The sequence below is a fragment of the Camponotus vicinus genome, unplaced genomic scaffold (assembly GCF_025532165.1).
Source record: "Camponotus vicinus isolate PSW18456_S1 unplaced genomic scaffold, iyCamVici1.0 SCAF_11, whole genome shotgun sequence".
Taxonomy (NCBI): Eukaryota; Metazoa; Arthropoda; class Insecta; order Hymenoptera; family Formicidae; genus Camponotus; species Camponotus vicinus.
The window spans coordinates 8,923,571-8,943,371 of NW_028141947.1; the positions used below are offsets into that span (position 1 = coordinate 8,923,571).

The window sequence follows — 19,801 nt, forward strand, 5'->3', positions numbered from 1 at the left end:
AAAAGATTTTACGATGTAAAAAGAAGTTGCATTATTCTAGGTTACTTAATGCTTTCTTTAATACATTTTCAATGCGATTTAAATAAAGAAATAATCATGTAATCAATAAAGAAGTTTCTGCTTGTAATTCTTCCGACAAAAAATCATATTTACAAAAAAAATATTATGCATATATTTATAGACGAATAATATAAAAAAGTATACATGTATATGTAAAGTAAAAATTAATTTACTTTATACTCTGTACATTTTCTTAAATATGGAATAAAAACAAATTTAAGAAGCTTAAATATAAAAACTTAAATTTATATCAATTTTAGTATCAATAATAAAAAATAATATATTTAAGTCTGTAATAATGTAATAGTGTAGTTAAATCGACATATGATTTCAATAAAAGCCATTATAAATATTTTTAATGTGTTCACTGAAGACAATTATCCAATTTTAGCATTATCATAAGATAAGAATGTTTTATTGACGGACATTTGTTTACAGTTTATTTAGATTTTAAATTCTTGCACATGTCATAATCAATAAAACATCAAGTACTTGTTCACTAAAAATTCGCATTTTAAATGTTTGATTATAACGAGATTTGTACAGCTGAAGATAATTTCAGCTTATCTTAGGTCTTAGTTCATTAATCACTTGCGTTTTGCGAACAGAGTAAAATAGCTACGCAAATTTATAAAGAAATTGTAAATAATAATTACGATATAAAATATTATAACGTTTATAACGAGCAATATTATATAAAGCCTGATAAGCATGTTATCAATTTGTTTTTCAGAGATACGTCTTTTCCGTTGATAAATATCATATCTTTTCCCATAAAAACATTTGTTTCCGTTGCTTCCACAATGAAAGTATATATATAATTGTGTCTGCGTTTTATCACTAACAGAATGAATCGCATATATTGGTGAAAACGCATAGTGCTCCGCTTATATCTTGAAAAAGAAATAATAAAACGTGAATCTAATATTACTATTGCTGTATTTGTTGTAATATAACTGAGATAAAAAGGTGAAATAGTAAAATGAAGAAAAAGCATATCAAAAACGGTAAGACAATGTTTTGTATGAATGATGCATATATAGAGGAAAAATCAAGTTACAAATATATATCTTAATAGTTATTAATTATCGCCATGTTATATAAGATATAAATCTAAAGTTAAAGATTAAAAATTTTATTAAAAATATTATTAAAAATATGATCTAAGTGTTAAAAAGATATGTAATCTCAACAAATTTCAAAAATTGAATATTATATATGTGTGTGTATATATATATATATATATATATATATATATATATATATATAAATGCTTGATAAAAATATGTAGAAGGGATTCATCTCGAATATCTTGGCCTTGATATGTATTGTCATAAATTGAAGTATGAATTTGTTTCTCTTACATACAATATATATTTATAATTATTAAATTATTAAAATAGTCTGACTAAAATATTCATTTTCTATCATTAAATGAATAAAAGCATAAATTAATTTTATAATTAAGAGATAAATAAAATTAATAATAAAATAATTAATAAATAAAATAATAGACAAATTATAAGATTTTATAAATAAATTTAAAGTCAATTATTACAAATCAGCACATTTTATAGTATTTTATTGTAATTCAAACGCTGACGGTAAATAAACATTTCGAATTATTATTAAAAGAAAAAGATTTAATCGATTCAAAACTTATCAATACAGCAACACCTGATGATTTGCAAGATTGATATAATTTATTATATTTTATTTGCTATTTCAACTATTATCCATTCAAATTATATTTTTATTTAGCTTTCCATAAATACCGCAATAATTATATATAAATAGAAATGTAAGATTTTCATTTTAAATGTTTTATATTTATTACAAAGTATTCTATGTAAGAGATATAAAATGCACACTAGGGAAATATATGCAAAATAAAAATAAATAATCTAATATACAATGTCCATTACATCTGATTCGTAATGTTAAATAAACAACACACACAAATTACATACAATCTTATATTACATTAATTTTTTTATTCTCCTACATATGTATAATTATAGTATATAATTGCAATAATATAATTATATCTCGTCTTATTGTATTTTATTTCTTTCAGCCTTTGCAAAGTTTGCTCGAAGAAACATAAAAATTAAAGTGAAACATTAAAGTATTAAAGTAAAAAAGATAATGATATAATTTAAGGAATAAAAGAATAAAAATTATTAAAGAATTATTAAAGAATAAAATGCAAATATTAGCCAAAAACTTTCTAATTTAATTTTTAATACAATACACTTCGATTTTCTATATGAGAAACTGTAAACCCGTTAAACTTAATTTCATTTCATTAAAAAATGAAAATTAGATAATCATTTCTCTCAATTATCTTTCTATTACTTTTTTATTATATACTTTTAATTTATTATGAATCGGAAAAATATGGAAAAGTTTGGTTTCAATTTTTAATTTAAAATCCATTTTAGATTTATTAAATGTTGCTTGCATCTCGCGCGCGGCGCGACGGAAAAATGATTCAATGGCTGCGTTCAGCAGGAAAAGCTGCTTTGCAACTGTTGTAAAATTCGTGAATCTGATTGGTGTATGCTCTTAGATTCAGTCAAAATTAAGAGCATACACCAATCAGGCTCACGCATTTTACAACAGTTGCAAAGCAGCTTTTTCTACTGAACGCAGCCAATGGCCGCATTCAGCAGACTCAACCGCTAAGTAGCAATTGAACATGATTGGTTTCTACTTTCAGATCTGATCAATCAGCGTCGAATTACATCGGAAAATCTAGTAATGCTGAGTCCGCTGAATGCGGCCAATATGACGTAAAATGACATAAATAATTATAATGAAATCGACATTTAGAATGAGCAACTCTTTTCAAGATACCCGCATTCCCAATTCGCATCGGAATATGCCAGATATATTCCTACAATATTACAAATGAAATGCTTACCCGGTAAGCAAAATGCGCGCAATTTGCCAGCAGATTGGCGACAGATTTCCACAAAAGTTGCTAGCAGATTGGCATCCGTTATGTCCGCAATAGGCTCACGATTTGCTAGCAAAACCTGCTCACAGAATCTGATAGCAGATTATTAGCAAAAACCGAGCAGGATCTGCGCGCAGGTAATCTGACGGCAGATTGGCAGCAGATCCCGAGCAGAATCTGCAGCTTCTGGTCATTCATATAAATAAGTAATATAAATACAATAAAATTAATTACTACAGATGTTAAATAAGACTATTATCGGCGAGTTATCGGTTAATTACAATTTTCTTCTAATACAACATATAATATGTAATATGTTATATCGTAGTTATATCTCACATAGTAAAGGACTCAATTTAATTAAATTAATAATAAAGTAAATGGTGAAAATAATTAAATTTAACTTATAAAACTTGAGATATAATTTATTTAGAATTAAATTCTTCCTTTATGCTTCAAATAGGCAGTAAATGAATAATTATCCATTTATCCTATTGATGCCAATCAGTTTAATATTCTGAATCTTATCTGCTTGTATCACATATCAGAAATTAAAGTGATAGAAATAGTTACTATATTTTTGGTCTTTTATTAATAATAGCGACTTTATATATATTTCTGACAGAAATTTGATTGCGAGAAAATACATCACATAGCGGTAAGCGAAGGAACTATCGAATCAAATGCAGATTGTTGCCAATTTGCCATCAGATCACGCATGCAAACCCTGTTCCACTTCTGCTGTCAATCTGCAGTCAAATTGCGCGCACGCAGATTCTGCTTGATTTTTGCCGACAATCTGATATCAAGTCATGTTAGCAGATTCTGCTTGGTTTCTGCCACCAATCTGCGTCAGATTCTGTGAGCAGACTCTGTTCGATTTTTGACATCAATTTGTCAACTTAATTGGTAATAACAGCTTCAGTACCAAATTTGTAGCCGTTTTGCTAACATTAGTTGATAGCAGACACTTGGCATGATATGCTTTCTACAGACTTTGCTATCTGGGTAGATGTTCCATGAATGTTCCAACAAATATTCTTGGAATCTCTAATTGGCACAACGTAAAACATTCCTGGAATATTTTTATGGAATGTGTTGGGAATATTTATATGGAATGTGTTGGGAATATTTATTGTATCGTTCTAGGGATAAAAATGATTTCATAAAAATATTATTTTTAGAAATTGTTAATTTTATTCTGTTGTATTTCAACACGTAAAAATATGAAATACTTATATCTAAAGTAAACATAAAATATGAAAGTTTGTCTTAATATATTAACAAATATATATGTATATATATATATATATATATATATATATATATATATATATATGTATATAAATTATAATAAACAAACTGAAATATTTAACGATAAACTTAAATAAACTTGAAAATTTTTTACTGAAATTAAGATAAAATTATTTGTTTCCTTTTGCTTGTGCTCGTTGTCTTCGTGTTTCAGCCTTAATTAACCAATAGCCAAATTTAATTTCAATATCTTTTTCTGTTGAATTCCATTCATCAGCACTAGTTGCTGCGTCTAGAAAAGAATTAATATATTTATCATTGTAACAAAAATAATTAGTAGATTAATAATTGTGATTTAATCTTATTTACCAAGGAGTGCTCGGTAAATATTAGTAAGAGTCTTCTTAAATGATTTTTTGGAATTTGGCTTCGTATTTTCCAATCTTCCAACTCACACCAACTGTGTTGCACATTCGTCTGTTACTATAGTGGCCATCATTCTGGAACACATTTCAAGACAAACTTGTGCCTCCTTGTCCTTTCAGAATGTTTACCTATTATATAAACAAAAAATTCTAAATTATGTGTTATGATAATACACATAATTATGTACAAATCTAATTATATATACATACAAATATATATAAATACAAAAAATACACCAATTTCTTTAAAACTTGTTAATGAATAAGTACTTTAGTTTTAAAATTGCGATCAACTTACTAGAGCTTTAAAATGTTTCTCCTCTTCTAGCATTTTGTTTATGTTTAACAGAGTTTCGACTGACGTTGCTGGTATGTTTAATGTTTTGAGAATTGAATCTCTACTAGAAGGAACTATTTTATCATTGCCTGATTTTAATGTATTTAAAGCGGATTTTATTTCTCTTTGATTATTTTCAATCCGTATCATCCATCTCACGAGATAAGTTTTAAACTGATCTGAAATAAAAGAATAATTATCTTAAAAATATTAAAGTTTAGAAGAAACATTATAGAAAAGCGTTTAAAAGCGTCTAAAATATTAATATGTACTTGAGATTTTTTTGTACTATATATCTATAAACATTGTGCTTCTTAAAAATAATTTAGAATGTGGTAAAACTATTACAATACTTACAATCAGTAAGATGCTCGATTTTTCTTTTCTTCTGTGGAATATAGGTTGATGTAGATGCTCTAGGTTCTTCTTCTTTATTATTAGTATCATTTGTATTATTATTTGTATCATTAAAATCGCCTAATTCATCGTCCATTGCAGAATCTTCCGATTCCTATTACAACAAGAATATATAGATAGAGTTCTTTATGTACAGAGAATAAAACCTTAAAGACAACTTCTTACATCTGATATAATTGGCGTAGCATTTCTGTCATTCTCACATTGTTGAGAAGTTATTGCTGTTTTGTCTAGAGGTTCCTGAGAACATAACGGTGTACAATTTTCAAGTTCTGTTTCAGTAGATGTCAATTCTGACTCTACTATAAATTTGTTTAGTTTTGATATACACTTTTCCATCGTACCTATTACAATGAAAAATAAAAGTAATATTGAAAGAAATAATGTAGCGCGCTATATTTATGCTGTAAAATAAAAATTTTTTTGAAACCAGTGTGTTATACCTTTTTTATATAAAACATTAACTAAATAACTTTTCCATGACGATGTATCAGGTTCCTCTAGTTCGTTTATTGCAGCCTTCAATTGTGCTTTTTTATATTTATTGGGAAACCAACAAAACATCTGATTTTCATTTTCATATAACCAATTTTTTGGTACAATATCCATAGGTACAGATGTTCCTTTCTTTTCTAGAGGAAACTCAACTATTGACCACATTTTACTGTGATATAAATTAAATATTATTTAAGTGTAACAAAAAAATTGAAGTTATAAATGAATGCCTTTATAATGAGATATATAAAAATCAACATATTTAATTAAGTACAATTCGCCGGACAATTCACAGTATTAAATAATAATAGTTCTACATAGATTTAGAAACTTAAAAAAAAAGAAATTAAAGTTAAATGATTATATATACATCTAAAGAAAATAAAAAAATTGTTAGAAATTGTGCATAGGAAAAACTGCAAAAGCATTTCTGTCTTTGTATTGAACAAGAATTGCCTTGTATGAAATATCAGTGAGGTGCCATTTGTCTGGTCGCTCACACAAGTTTTTAACTATATAAATATGAAAATTTGATGATTTACATGGAGTTGAATACAAATCTTTAGACTCTTGAAAACGTTTTCCTATTAAAAATATACCAGATGATGTATTAACAAAATTAATGATTTTGATAACATCACTTTTAGACGTAATAACCATGTTATCTCCTTCTTTTAACGACAATACAGTACCATGTCATCGAATCATTTTATATTGTATACCAATTAAAGAAAAACAAGGACCAGAATGAACAGATCTGAGAATGGGATTTTTTGTAATAAATTGATTACAATTATTTGAATCTGTCTCAGTTTTTTCTAAAGTGCGGTTTACTAATTGCTGCAATGGTTTGTTTTTCCCACGAATTGCTCGTTTAAGAGAAGCTAATTTATTTTCAAAAGGAAAAGCAGAAAATTTATGCAGAGGACCATGACGTCTAACATCATCAACAAGATGCAACAAATTATGAACATTGTATATGAGAAATGATTTGCCATAAAGATCTTTTGAAATACTACTTATGACGAACTGTCGTAGCATATATTCTGCTTGAACAAGGTCTTCTTCTGAAATATTATCTCGTGATAATATAAATATACTTGCATGTAGAAGAAGAAAATGTTTATAAATTTTCTTAGGAAGCCATGGAGTGAGTAGAGTAGGACCTAAATACAGAAGGAATTGTCTGTATTCTGTAGCTTTCCACATATTAAGTTCATGTAGACCTCTTGGCTTTCGGTTAAATTCTTTTGGCCATGAAGATGCTGCTTTTTCAAGTTGTTTATTAAGGATACAAATATTTTGAGCAGACATACGAGTTGTTAATTTACCGCCAGTCCATATGTGCAAAAGCTTGCGCATCACTACAAGAAATACCAAATGCATTGGATCTAACGGAAACATTGTAATCATATTAATACCAATATCTATTAACGGACTTATTTCGTTATGATGTTTCTTCTGTTTTCTTTCAGCAAAACTTTTATCAGTTCTTAAATTAGATGAATGATCCGGAAATATAACACGTCTTTTTTTCCATTGGCCTTTTTGAACACACTTTTCACATCCATAATAGCCGCCATGACCTTTAATACCTTTCAAAAAAGCTCTAGCTGGTGCATCACAAATAAAACTTCTAACAAAAACTGTATACTTTGTATCATTAATAATAATACCATTTTCCATAAGATCTTTTAACTCTGGAACAAAATCTTTCAAAAACAATTTTAAATCTGGTTTTTCTTTCCCGCAATATACAGCACATACAATCGGTGTAAAATTAAATTCTTCAATAAGACATAATATTGGCCACAACTGTATACGACTACTTTTAAATAAGGGAAGTCCATCAACATTGAATTTTAGCCAAATTATTGGTGATGAAGATCTCATTTTTAATTGTTCTTGTAGCATATTCTTTAAGTTAAAATTATAATATTGACCATCCCCCATAGTTTCAATTGATATATTATTTGATTTTCCAAAAATACTTCTCGGATCTGTAGGTAAATTTGGATGGACTTCATTAAGAATTTTTAAAAGTTGTTGAAAACTAGTTCTGCTAATATTGTTTTCCACTGCCCACATTTTGAGATTATTTTGTAAGTAAACATTAATATTTTCATTGCATTTGTAATCATTTACTCTTTCTTTGATAAGCTTATCACTTTTTTTTTTTTTTTTTAACGAGAGAGGGGAAAAATGCTTCTTACGCACCCCCCGGTCCCCGTAGACCGGGGGAGTGTAGGGCTCGGCCTATTTAACGGCCCCTACCCACTAAAAAACCCCTCTCTTTACGTACCTCCTGGATGGTATTGACTCCCTGGCGATACCCGCTTACGCATTACCCGCCTGATAAGTTTATCACTAGTCTGAAAATTTTCATCACGAGATAAAAAATTTGTGAGACTAAACTTATCAATTAATTCATTGCTATTATAATTAACAGAACTATTAAAAATTTCATTACATATTTGTTCATTCTGCTCATTATCACTGTCACAATTTCTTGATACAGAAAAGCTATCTATGTTGACTGTATTGTATATGTCATTTTGTGTAATTTGTTTCTTAACATTATTGTTATTGTTTTCCTGCAATGGAAATGCTTGAGAATGTTTATATAAGATGTTAAAATTAATATTTTCTTGATCTTCTGTAGAAAAAATATCAATTTTTCGCTTTTTAAATACTTGATTTTCTGTTTCAATGTGGCATACTGTTTTGTCTGCTGCATCACATAAAATGCGATAAAATTGTCTCTTGCTCTTTGCAGCAGATAATTGGTCCATTGTACTTTGTACATTGTTGTCAGGCAAGAAGGTATCAAACCTTGTATAAAATAAAATGTTTAAAATATAAAAGTGAATTCTGTTTTAACAGCTAAACACACACACGGGACACATACATATACACAAACATACACATACATCTCATATAATATATATAATTATTTTTTACCTGAGGTTTGTGTTGGAGATATTTTTATTTAAATTCATATTTCTTTTTAGTTGATTTTCTTTAAAGCAAAATTTAATTCTCTGAAAATAAAAAATTAGATATATAAAAATTATTCCTAAAATATAAAATTAAAAAATTCAATTGCAATATTAATAAAACGAAATATTAAATAGATAATAAATATTTTTACGACTGTGTATTAAAGACATATATAATAATTAATTATATATTCAATTAATTTAAGGATATTCAATTTGTCAACAATCAAATTCAAAGTAAGATATACTCTTTAAATAGAATTGCTGGAAAATTAATCCTAAATTAATTCGACATATACAATTAGCTATTATAATTAATTATAATCGCCTGTATAACATTTCTATAATTTTTAATGTATTTATTGCTATATCATAACGTGTTATTGCACTGTATTTTGACCTGTTAAAATATATAGGCACAGACACGTATATGTATAACAAATAATATAACGACATCGTCGTTAACAATTACAGAATCACATGTCGTCATCGTCTAATTATGTTTAAGATGCCTTTATCTTATTTGTTTTCACAGTGAAAATATTAATATTTATACAAACACACACGTGTCAAGAAATGTCACGAGACGTCCCAAACACATTCTCGGAACGTCCGTTGGACATCTCTTGAATGTACGTGTTGCTATCGTCATTCTATCTTTGTTCGAAATTAAGTGCTACTAAAATAGATTCACATTTTTGAAGAAAAAATATGTAATTTGCAATTAACAATTCCATATTTTTTCTTAAAAACAACTATGTGTTTTCTTTACACCAATTGATTCCTCTCATTATTTTGTACATAAAAGTATTAAGGTAAGATAATCGAAAAATGAATATTTTACAAGATATTTTACGGTTTATGTAAAATTAAGAAATTATTTCAAGCCTCATAACTCAAAAAGTACTTAACAAAAAAGTACTTAATTATAGTGTTTTGGAAAGCTCTCGAGATAAGCTACAAGAATTTGCAATGACAAATAGTAGGTTCCATTTAAGAAATTGAAGGTGACCTTCATGTGACCTTCAAATAACTCTTCAAGGTCAAACCAATGATACCATCTTATGGCCCCCTCGAAACCATAAAACTTTTGTCTGAAACATTTTTCTCTAAAATGCTTTGTTTCCGAAATAATTGCGTGCGTTAATTAAAATGGCTCACCCTGTATATAATTTTTATATATAATTTTATATTTTTTACATAATTATATATATATATATATATATATATATATATATATATATATATATATAATCGTACTAAGCTAGTAATTGTAATATGTGTATGTTGTAATATGTGCATGTTAAAGTAATATTAATTATTATATTAGAATGGTTGCCACAATTTAAAAGGAGAAAGCGCGTAGTAAAATTATTAAATCAACTTATTACAGTTATATTATATTGATAATTATTAAGATTTTTTAAATATATATACAAGCAATTTTATAATATATTTATAGTATGCGTTTGCACAGCATATATCTTTAACAGGTATTTAATAATTTAAAAAAAATGGTTCAAAAATATTTTATGTCCTTTATATATATATTGTAAGATTTTTTCGATTTTTTCCTGCTATCTGTGCATATATATACATTCAAATGTGTGTGTATTATATTTCACACGCATATATTTCTTCATTAAAAAAATATATAAAAAATTGAATACATTACTAACCGCACACACAAATGTATATTGAAATTAAAATTTAAAAATTGGTTCAACTAATAACAATAATTAAAAATTTTTTAATTAAAAAGTTAAAAATTGACTAGAGCTAAGGTAATTTAAGCGCAAAAAAGAGGAGAAGTTATCTTTTTTCTTACGCTCTAATTATCGCGCCTTAGCTGTTACTTATTAATTTTTAATTTTTTACACACACACACACATATACACATATATATATAATTAATTTTTTTATACAATAATTGAAGCATTAGAAAAAATTCATGAGATCTATTTAATCAACATGTTTTATTTTGTTGTAGAAAAAGATACGTTAAATATTTAACAGTCAATTGAAATGTAAATAAAATTACATTTATAATTTTACATAATTATCACGTTCGTAAACGTCGTGCTAATTATCGCACACATGTGACATACACACACGCACATATACATACACATACACACACACATTAACAGTAAATTTATAAATATTACATTATTTGTAAATATCTTTAGTGTTTAGTAAACTTACAGTAAAATATTTTAACATTATCATAAGATAAGAATGTTGGATTGACGGAATGATTTGCTTATAGTTTATTCAATTTTTGCATGTATCGTAAAGTATCAAATATTTGTTCATTAAAAATTTGCATTTCGAATGTTTGATTATAACGAAATTTGTATAGCTGAAAACAATTATAGCTTATGTTAATTGATTGTTTGCGTTTTGCGAACGGAATAAAACAGTTACGCAATTTATAGAGAAATTCTAATAATAATTACGATATAAAATATTGTAACATTTGTAATGAGCAATATTGTATAAAGTTAAAATAGAACAACGATTAAGCCGCATGTTATCAATTTGCGCAGTTGCGAAACCACATATATAATTGCGTTTGTATTTTATCTCCAACAGAATGACTTATATTTTTATAATATTGCATTATACTGCGTAGTGAAAACAGCGAGGGGGAAACCGCTGATCAAAATTATGTACACTAATGCCTACTAATGCCCAATTTCTGGGCATTACTGCTAAATTTTCTACTAATGCCTAGTAATGCTCACCAATGCCCAAGCAAGACTAATAGGCTGCGTTCAGCAGAAAAAATAGCTTTGCAACTGTTATAAAATTTTTTATATGATTGATTTATTACATTTAGATCGATAAGAACTAAGGGCAAGAACGGCCAAGAATTTCGACAAGAATTAATCGTATTGAAGAATCTTACAACAGTTGCAAATAAGTTGCTTTTTCTGCTGAACACAGTCATAGTAAAACTGTATAAGTTAATATTTACCTTAATAGATTTACATAAATACACTTTATTTAAAGCATCTAATATACAGGGTGTCCCATTTTAAATAATACGCTCAAATATCTCCGAAACAGTGCGTTAAATAAAAAAATATTTCAAACAAAAGTTGTATGGCTTGAAGGGGGCCATCAGATGGTGTCATTAATTTGACCTTAAATAGTTACTTGAAGGTCACGTGAAGATCACCCTCAATTTTTTAAATGGAACCTATTTTTTATTGCATATTCTTGTAGCTTATCTCGAGGACTTTCCAAAACACTATAATAAAATATTTTTCCCTCAAGTACTTTTTGAGTTATAAGGCTTGAAATCATTTCTTAATTTTACATAAACCGTAAAATATCTTGTAAAATATTCATTTTTCGATTATCTTATCTTAATATTTTTATGTACAAAATAATGAGAGGAATCAATTGGTGTAAAGAAAACACATAGTTGTTTTTAAGAAAAAATATGTAATTGTTAATTGCAAATTACATATTTTTTCTTCGAAACAACTATGTGTTTTCTTTACACCAATTGATTTCTCCCATTATTACCCATTACCTCAGCGGTTTCCCCTCGGAAAACAGTGTTCCATTTATTTTGAAAAGATCGTAAAACGGAATTTAATATTGTTGCTATTATATAATTCCTGAGATAAAAAAGTAAAGTATTAAAATTAAGAAGAAAAATATATCAATAATAACAACATTAAGAAGAAAAATATATCAATAATAACAAGACAATGTTTTGTACGAATGATCTATATATAGAGGAAAAGTCAAGTTAAACATATGTATAATAGTTATTACTTATCGCTATGTTATTAAAAATATACATCTAAGATTAAAAATGTTATTAAAAATAAGAACTAAATGTTAAAAAGAGATATAATTTCAAAAAATTTCAAAAATTGAATATTGTGCTTGCGCGCGCGCGCGCGTGTGTGTGTGTGTGTGTGTGTGTGTGTGTGTACATATAAATGCTTGGTAAAAATATGTAAAAGGGATTCATCTCGAATATCTTGGCCTTGATATATATTATCATAACTCGAGGTGTATGTGAATTCTCTTGCATACAATACATATTTATAATAATTATTAGATTATTAAAATAGTTTACTGGATTCGTGTCATTAAATAAATAAATAACTTAATTTAATAATTAAGAGAAAAACAAGATTAATAAATAACATAATAGATAAATTCTAAAATTTTATAAATAAATTTAAAATAAAAAGAATAATAGAAAAAGATCGATATGCTAATACTATAAAAAATAATAATAAGAGAATCATAACGTTGGATGTTGATAACGTGAAATAAAATTAATTAGTATTAATATAGTTATATTAGAGTAATATAGTTATAATCCTCAAACTTAAAAATCAATTATCAACACACATTATCATCATATTTTATTTCAAATATTTTAGTTCAAACATCGACAGTGGATGAACATTATGAATTATTATTGAAAGAAAAAAATTTAATCAACTCAAAATTCATCAACACAGCAACACCTGACGATTTGCCAGATTGGTATGATGAAAAATTATTTAGAGAGTAAGTATTTATATATAATAAAAAGTTCTACAATATAATCATAATTATTAGGTAATTCACGATATAAACAAAAAAAATATTCTTAATAAAAATTATTTATATTAAATGTGAAAAAGAATATTAATTATTGAAAAATATTAATTATTATTAGTGAAAGATATAAATATTTAATTTCAGAGCTCAAAACTACTATAAACGAAATATGGTAGTAATTATATTAACTAGCTTTATGGGACTTTTTGCAATAATATCAATCCCGGATATATTAAGGGTATTAAAATTTTATATTTTTATATCATGTATAAAACACACATATAATACTCTATTTTAACATTATTATTATTATATTATCATTTAATATTATCATAATTATATTATTATAATTTTTAATATTATTATTATTTTAATCAATATCTTTTTATCAATATTATAATTAAAGAATTCATTAAAGAAACTTTGACGAAAAGGAATGATAAAGTATTTTTTTATAATGCGAAATAACGAACAGTTAAAAATAAATTTTGTTTTGTTTTTTAATAGGTTCTTATATACACCAAAAAAAGTAACATACCTTATGTGGCTTTCAACAGATATGTCCAAACTGTGTTACACATACACAACTTATATACATGCGATTCAAATAATTCCAATTCTAAGTAAGTTTTATTTAAACTCATGTGGCATATTTCTTTACAGCATACTTCATTAACTTATATGTTTTACTTATATAATTTGTTTTATATCTTTTCTTAAAATGCACAATGTCTTACATATTTTCTTCTTATGGTTTTTTACATCTATATCTACCTATTTTTTCTTTAGAACTTTTCTATTTTTTTGTTCTTCTAAACGATTCAAATTCATTCCATTTCATATCTTAAATTGTTCACTATGTCATTGATTAAATACTAAAATTTCAATTGTAAAAGAAAATAATATTTACATAATTCTTAAATTTCTTAATCTTACTAGTTGGTATAAGACAATAAACAAAATACGTTGGCAACATAAGACAAGCAGCAAAAGATCAATAAATGCCGGTATCGGAGGAATTTATGAAAAAAATATGGCACTCACACAATTTGCTTTTATGGGATATGTTCTTACTGCGCCTAAATCTGTCGGATTGCGCAATACACTCGAAGAAGAAGAAGCGTTTATTCATCTCTGGCGTGTAGTAGGCTACATGCTAGGAATTCCCGATAGGTAATACATATAAAAAATCAAATGATAAATTTTATTAAAGAAGATTAATTGATCATAATGTTACCTTTTTTTTCTATTAAAGAGTATGATATTGTATATAAAATAACTAATAGATATGTATTAGCTTTCTCATTGTCTTTCCACCTTTCTCTCCGAGTTTTAATAATTATTTGTCGTTATTAACAGATTAAACATATGTCGTAAGACCGTAGAAGAAACTCGCGAATTATGTCAAAAGATAAGCAACGGTATTTTGGCAAATTATTTGAATGAAGCTCCATCTGATTTCTATTCCATGGTGTCAAGCATTACACATGGACTATGGTATATTGACTTAGCTTTGGATAAAGATGCTCTTCTAGCATTTACTTATCGGCTACATGGTATCAAATGTGAATATTTCAGTATATAATTCTGCTTTTATTATTCGTATAAATTCTTTCTTCTGATATATGTGATACTTTAAAATCTGATACTTTAAAATTATTTTTATGATATGCATATGTTGTCTCTTCTTGCTTTTTGTAATATATTTATTTCAAAAATGGAGAATAAATTTTAATTTTATAAAGATACATTCAATGTCGTTTATAAAGATATATTCAATTCAATGTATAATTAATTATATTTGATCACATTCTTACGTATTATAAATTTATTTAAATTAAATAAAAAAATATTAATGTCAAATAAAATAGCAAATAAAAAATTTTACCACTGTATACAAATACAAGATGTATTTATAATATTAGATATTGATATAAATAACACTTATATATTTCATTCAAATCATATTTTGTGGCACATTACAACATAAATGTCTCTTGAATACTTATATTTTTGTAACGTTTACTGATAAATAAATAATTTTTAATTTATTTAAAGTCATGATACGCGCAAATATTTTAGATCTTCAGATAATAAACATAATTTATTTAATTAAAAATTATTTATTTTTTAGATAATGTGCCTCTTAAATGGTACAGTTGGCTAAACATGAACTATCGTGATCTGATACTTTATTTATGTCGTAAGTTTTGAATAAATTTTTACAGTATTTCATCGTATTGTTACTGATTCGCTCTTCGCTTGTTTTAGTTGTACCCTATGTCGGAACAATAGTGAAAATTTATTATAACTATTTACTTATGTTCACGCTCTGGCTCGTGCAAAAATGGCCCATACATGCATGGATATCATTTGGAAAAGAAAAGTGCCAAATTAAGCTATATCCTAATTAGGCTATATTCTAAATATTTGTAATTTTGTACCAGAAATTCATTATATTTGCCAAAGCTATATTTTTAAAACTATAAACCTGATATTCGATTTTAATGTGATAAATATCATCTTCCTCAATTTTGCACAATTGTTATATATTTATATTTTATATTATTCGATTATTAACAATTTTTCATAATTAATTTTAATATGTGTAATTTTAATATGTTTTTTAATATGTGTAATTTATTAATATAAAATTATAATACTAATAGAGAGAATCCTCAAAATCACTTAAACCAAATTTCTTTTATCTAATTAGATTGACAAAGGAAGAAAAATTTCATCTCTGATTATAATGATTATTTACTTTGAATACGTTTTAGTTCAAGACACATTTTTTTTCATTTGTGTCCAAATGGCCGTTCATCCAAGCGAGTAAAAGAAAAAAAGCCGATTTTTATATTTTTCAGTAAATACCATCGAAATTTCTTCATTTTTTTCTCTTGCAAGTTATAAAAATATGTACTTTTACTGTTTATTGTACAATCATTTTTTAAAATAAATCAATATATTCTTATGTGTGTATGTGATTTATGTGCAAATTTTTTTAAGAAAAAATAATTGATATAAGTATGTATTTTTTTTCTTTCCTATTGAATTATTCAAAATTCTTATATTAAAGGTACAATATTTTCATTGATTTTCGCATTACAAGTTTTCGTATTTTTATAACATTACATTAAAAAATTCTCTTGGAAGGGATATTCAATGGTTAAGAAACGAATTAGTGAATTGATAAATATGTGTATAAAGAAGTTAATGTTTATTATATGACAAAGGAATACAAAATAACTGCTGAGTAATTAACGCGGTGTGTCATGGACTATATAAAAAAAAAAAGCAAAGAGTAATCCTCGTTACTGCTGTGCTGATGGCGCCCGAGTATCGCAGTTAGAGGAACTATTGGTTCTAACAAATTCCATCCGAAAATATAAAATTATACTAAAATTATGGTATATTATGTATATTAAAATATTTTAAATGTATAGTAAAATGTCTTAATTTCGTATTTTTAATTGAGTGATGATTAATTAAAATAAAATCCTAACATTAAGTATTGAAATCACAACAGTGTCAGAAGCATAAGCGATTAAAATTTTATATAAACATTATATTCTATATAAATATTAATCAAAAGAAAAATATCAAGTTATTATAATAAACATTATGATATCAAGTAAAGATCATAATTGTATCAATTATTTTTTATGTGTAATATTATGTAATTTTTATGTAATATTTATTTTTATTATATCATATTCGATATTGTGTATGTATATATATATATATTTTATCTGCTGTTTCAACTATTATCAATTCAAATTAGTTTTTTTATTTTGCTTTTTACAAAAATACTGCAATAATTATATAAATAGAAATGTAAAATTTTTCATTTTAAAAATATTATATACTTATTACAAAGTATTTTATGTAAAACATATAAAATGGCGGAAAATATATATTTAAGATAGAAATAAATAATCTCTTACATGCAATGTCCGTTACATTTGATTCGCAATGTCAAATAAACAACACAACAAAAATTACGAATAATCTTATATTATATTATATTATATTGATTTACTCTATATGTATAATTACAGTACATAATTGAGATATTATAATTATATCATCTTAAGTTATATTTTACTTCCTTTAGTCTTTTCAAAGCTTGTTAGAAACATACAAAATCAAAGTAAATTAAAGAGAGGAATAAGGCACTAAGAGCCAGCGCAGATTTTTTTGCACGTATATTATGTAATGATTGATAAGTTTACAAATCATGCACTATTTCTTCGATTACATTAAATATTTAAATGACGCGGACGTTTCGACCCTTTTTTTGGATCATCTTCAGCGCAATGAATTGAAGGAATAGAATATAATAAAACACACTAATATAAACATTCTGGCGTTAACTAAATCCATCGAGGTCGAATAAAAAGAAATCATCGTAATTCTTGTGATCTCGAATAGAAACTTCTAGAATATTTCGAAAATGTTTGAATTCCAAAATGTATTTATCAATACCGCATCTCTGCAGCTCCTCCGACTTGATGAATTGCTTCTAATATCGATTTGCACCGATCCGCTTGTATGTACGACTTCGCCCATGCATCGATCAGAAAATGTTTCACCGATCTGCTCGCACACGCGAATCCGGCTCGAAGGACCAGAAAAATGTTAGGTGTTATGCAAATAGAATCTCGATTAGTGGACTGTATAACTTTATTTTATTGACTCGAATCAAAGACTTGTTTAATGAGCTAGAGCAGCAGGTCAAAGACGAGAAAACGATGGCTTGTCTCGAGAGAGATGTGTCGCTCGCGCTTTTCGGATCCCCTCTTAAGGATCTCCCCACTGAGTCGCACGCTTGCGCGAATGATTAGGCAATCGCCCTACGCATCGATTATAGATCGCACGCTCGATATACATTACCAATTCCATACAAGATCGATTGTAAAGATTGCAATGCGTCCTACATAGGCCAAACAGATAGACAACTGCATATTAGAATCGAAGAACACAAGAAACATATAACCAGAAATACTTCAAGTCACTCCGTTATTACAGATCACAGATTGAGTTTAGGTCACGAGTTCAAGTGGGATGAGATTTGAGTTCTGGATAATGAATTTTCCATAAGCGCCTCATATCAGAAATGCTTTTTATAAAGAGACAAAGTAACAGTTTAAATTTGCAGACTGACACCGAATGCTTACATCACAATTATATATCAGCTTTAAGCAAGCTTCCAAACATTTAAAGTTTGTCTCGACTGTTTAAGTTTCGTTAGTACATTGTGAGTCGTTTATCGGTTCGGTCGAAGATTATAATGTTCAACTGCTTTAATCATGTTAATTACATCCATAATTTATTTGATTTTATATTATTGATATCTATTTATCTACATTGCACATCGACCTACTGTGAGTTTTCATTTTCCTTCTTATTCTATTTAATATCACAGATTGGAGTGTTCGGGTTGATCATCTTTTAATCATTGACTTTTAGTTTTAATTTTTGGACTCTAACATGGACCAACTCATACCTCTTCCAATCATGGAGGGGATCGATCTATGACACGAAAAATGTGACAAGATGTGCGATGATTTCTTTTTATTCGACCTCGATGGATTTAGTTAACGCCAGAATGTTTATATTAGTGTGTTTTATTATATTCTATTCCTTCAATTCGTTGCGCTGAAGATGATCCAAAAAAAGGGTCGAAACGTCCGCGTCATTTAAATATTTAATGTAATCGAAGAAATAGTGCATGATTTGTAAACTTATCAATCATTACATAATATATGTGCAAAAAAATCTGCGCTGGCTCTTAGTGCCTTATTCCTCTCTTATATTTATTTAAATTTTTAGAGCCATATATTTATTTTCTAAAGTAAATTATTCAAGTATTAAAAAAACATAAAAATGATATAATATTAAATAATATTAAAGAAATGCAGCTAAATATTAGTCAAAGGCCAATTATTTTTAATACAACATACTTCGATTTTCTATATGAGAAACTGTAACTCGTTAAATTTAATTTAATTTCATTAAAAAATTAAAATTAGCTAATCATTTCTCTCGATATCTTTCTATTATTTTTTTATTACATACATTTCTTTATTATATATTACATATAATTTTAATTTATTATGAATCAGTAAAATTTCAAATATTTTAGTTTCAAATTTTAATGTAAAATCCATTTTATATTTATTAAATGTTCCTTCTATTAAATGTTGAGAAAAAAATAACATAACAAAAATATTATAAAACCGACGTTCGCGACATTCAGAGAAATGAGGAA

General features: G+C 26.5%; 4 protein-coding genes across 7 annotated transcripts; 1 reads left to right on the top strand and 3 right to left on the bottom strand.

The window, feature by feature from the left end:
- Nucleotides 1-912: 912 nt before the first annotated feature.
- Nucleotides 913-16,514, top strand: LOC145961429 (uncharacterized). The gene is made up of 8 exons (XM_083081589.1): nt 913-1,067; nt 13,365-13,494; nt 13,672-13,765; nt 14,035-14,150; nt 14,467-14,700; nt 14,887-15,092; nt 15,662-15,730; nt 15,799-16,514. The coding sequence occupies exons 1-8, from the start codon at nt 1,043-1,045 to the stop codon at nt 15,939-15,941; spliced, it is 1,017 nt and encodes a 338-aa protein (XP_082937715.1). The 5' UTR covers nt 913-1,042; the 3' UTR covers nt 15,942-16,514.
- Nucleotides 4,402-6,115, bottom strand: LOC145961431 (uncharacterized). 2 transcript variants are annotated; one of them, XM_083081592.1, is made up of 6 exons: nt 5,899-5,996; nt 5,621-5,695; nt 5,396-5,549; nt 5,000-5,217; nt 4,646-4,830; nt 4,402-4,568 (listed from the first exon to the last, which is right to left on the bottom strand). In XM_083081592.1, the coding sequence occupies exons 1-5, from the start codon at nt 5,914-5,916 to the stop codon at nt 4,789-4,791; spliced, it is 507 nt and encodes a 168-aa protein (XP_082937718.1). In that variant the 5' UTR covers nt 5,917-5,996; the 3' UTR covers nt 4,402-4,568; nt 4,646-4,788. The 2 variants fall into 2 exon arrangements, with proteins under 2 accessions (XP_082937718.1, XP_082937717.1); XM_083081591.1 differs by having other exon boundaries at nt 4,417-4,568; nt 5,621-5,799; nt 5,899-6,115.
- Nucleotides 6,633-8,041, bottom strand: LOC145961428 (uncharacterized). The gene is made up of 2 exons (XM_083081588.1): nt 7,390-8,041; nt 6,633-7,314 (listed from the first exon to the last, which is right to left on the bottom strand). Exons 1-2 carry the CDS (start codon nt 8,036-8,038, stop codon nt 6,647-6,649), a joined length of 1,317 nt encoding a protein of 438 aa, XP_082937714.1. The 5' UTR covers nt 8,039-8,041; the 3' UTR covers nt 6,633-6,646.
- LOC145961432 (uncharacterized) lies at nt 8,233-18,294 on the bottom strand. 3 transcript variants are annotated; one of them, XM_083081595.1, is made up of 5 exons: nt 18,016-18,294; nt 8,912-8,991; nt 8,671-8,782; nt 8,421-8,544; nt 8,233-8,322 (listed from the first exon to the last, which is right to left on the bottom strand). In XM_083081595.1, exons 1-5 carry the CDS (start codon nt 18,097-18,099, stop codon nt 8,318-8,320), a joined length of 405 nt encoding a protein of 134 aa, XP_082937721.1. In that variant the 5' UTR covers nt 18,100-18,294; the 3' UTR covers nt 8,233-8,317. The 3 variants fall into 3 exon arrangements, with proteins under 3 accessions (XP_082937721.1, XP_082937720.1, XP_082937719.1); XM_083081594.1 differs by having other exon boundaries at nt 8,644-8,782; XM_083081593.1 differs by having other exon boundaries at nt 8,421-8,782.
- Nucleotides 18,295-19,801: the final 1,507 nt, after the last annotated feature.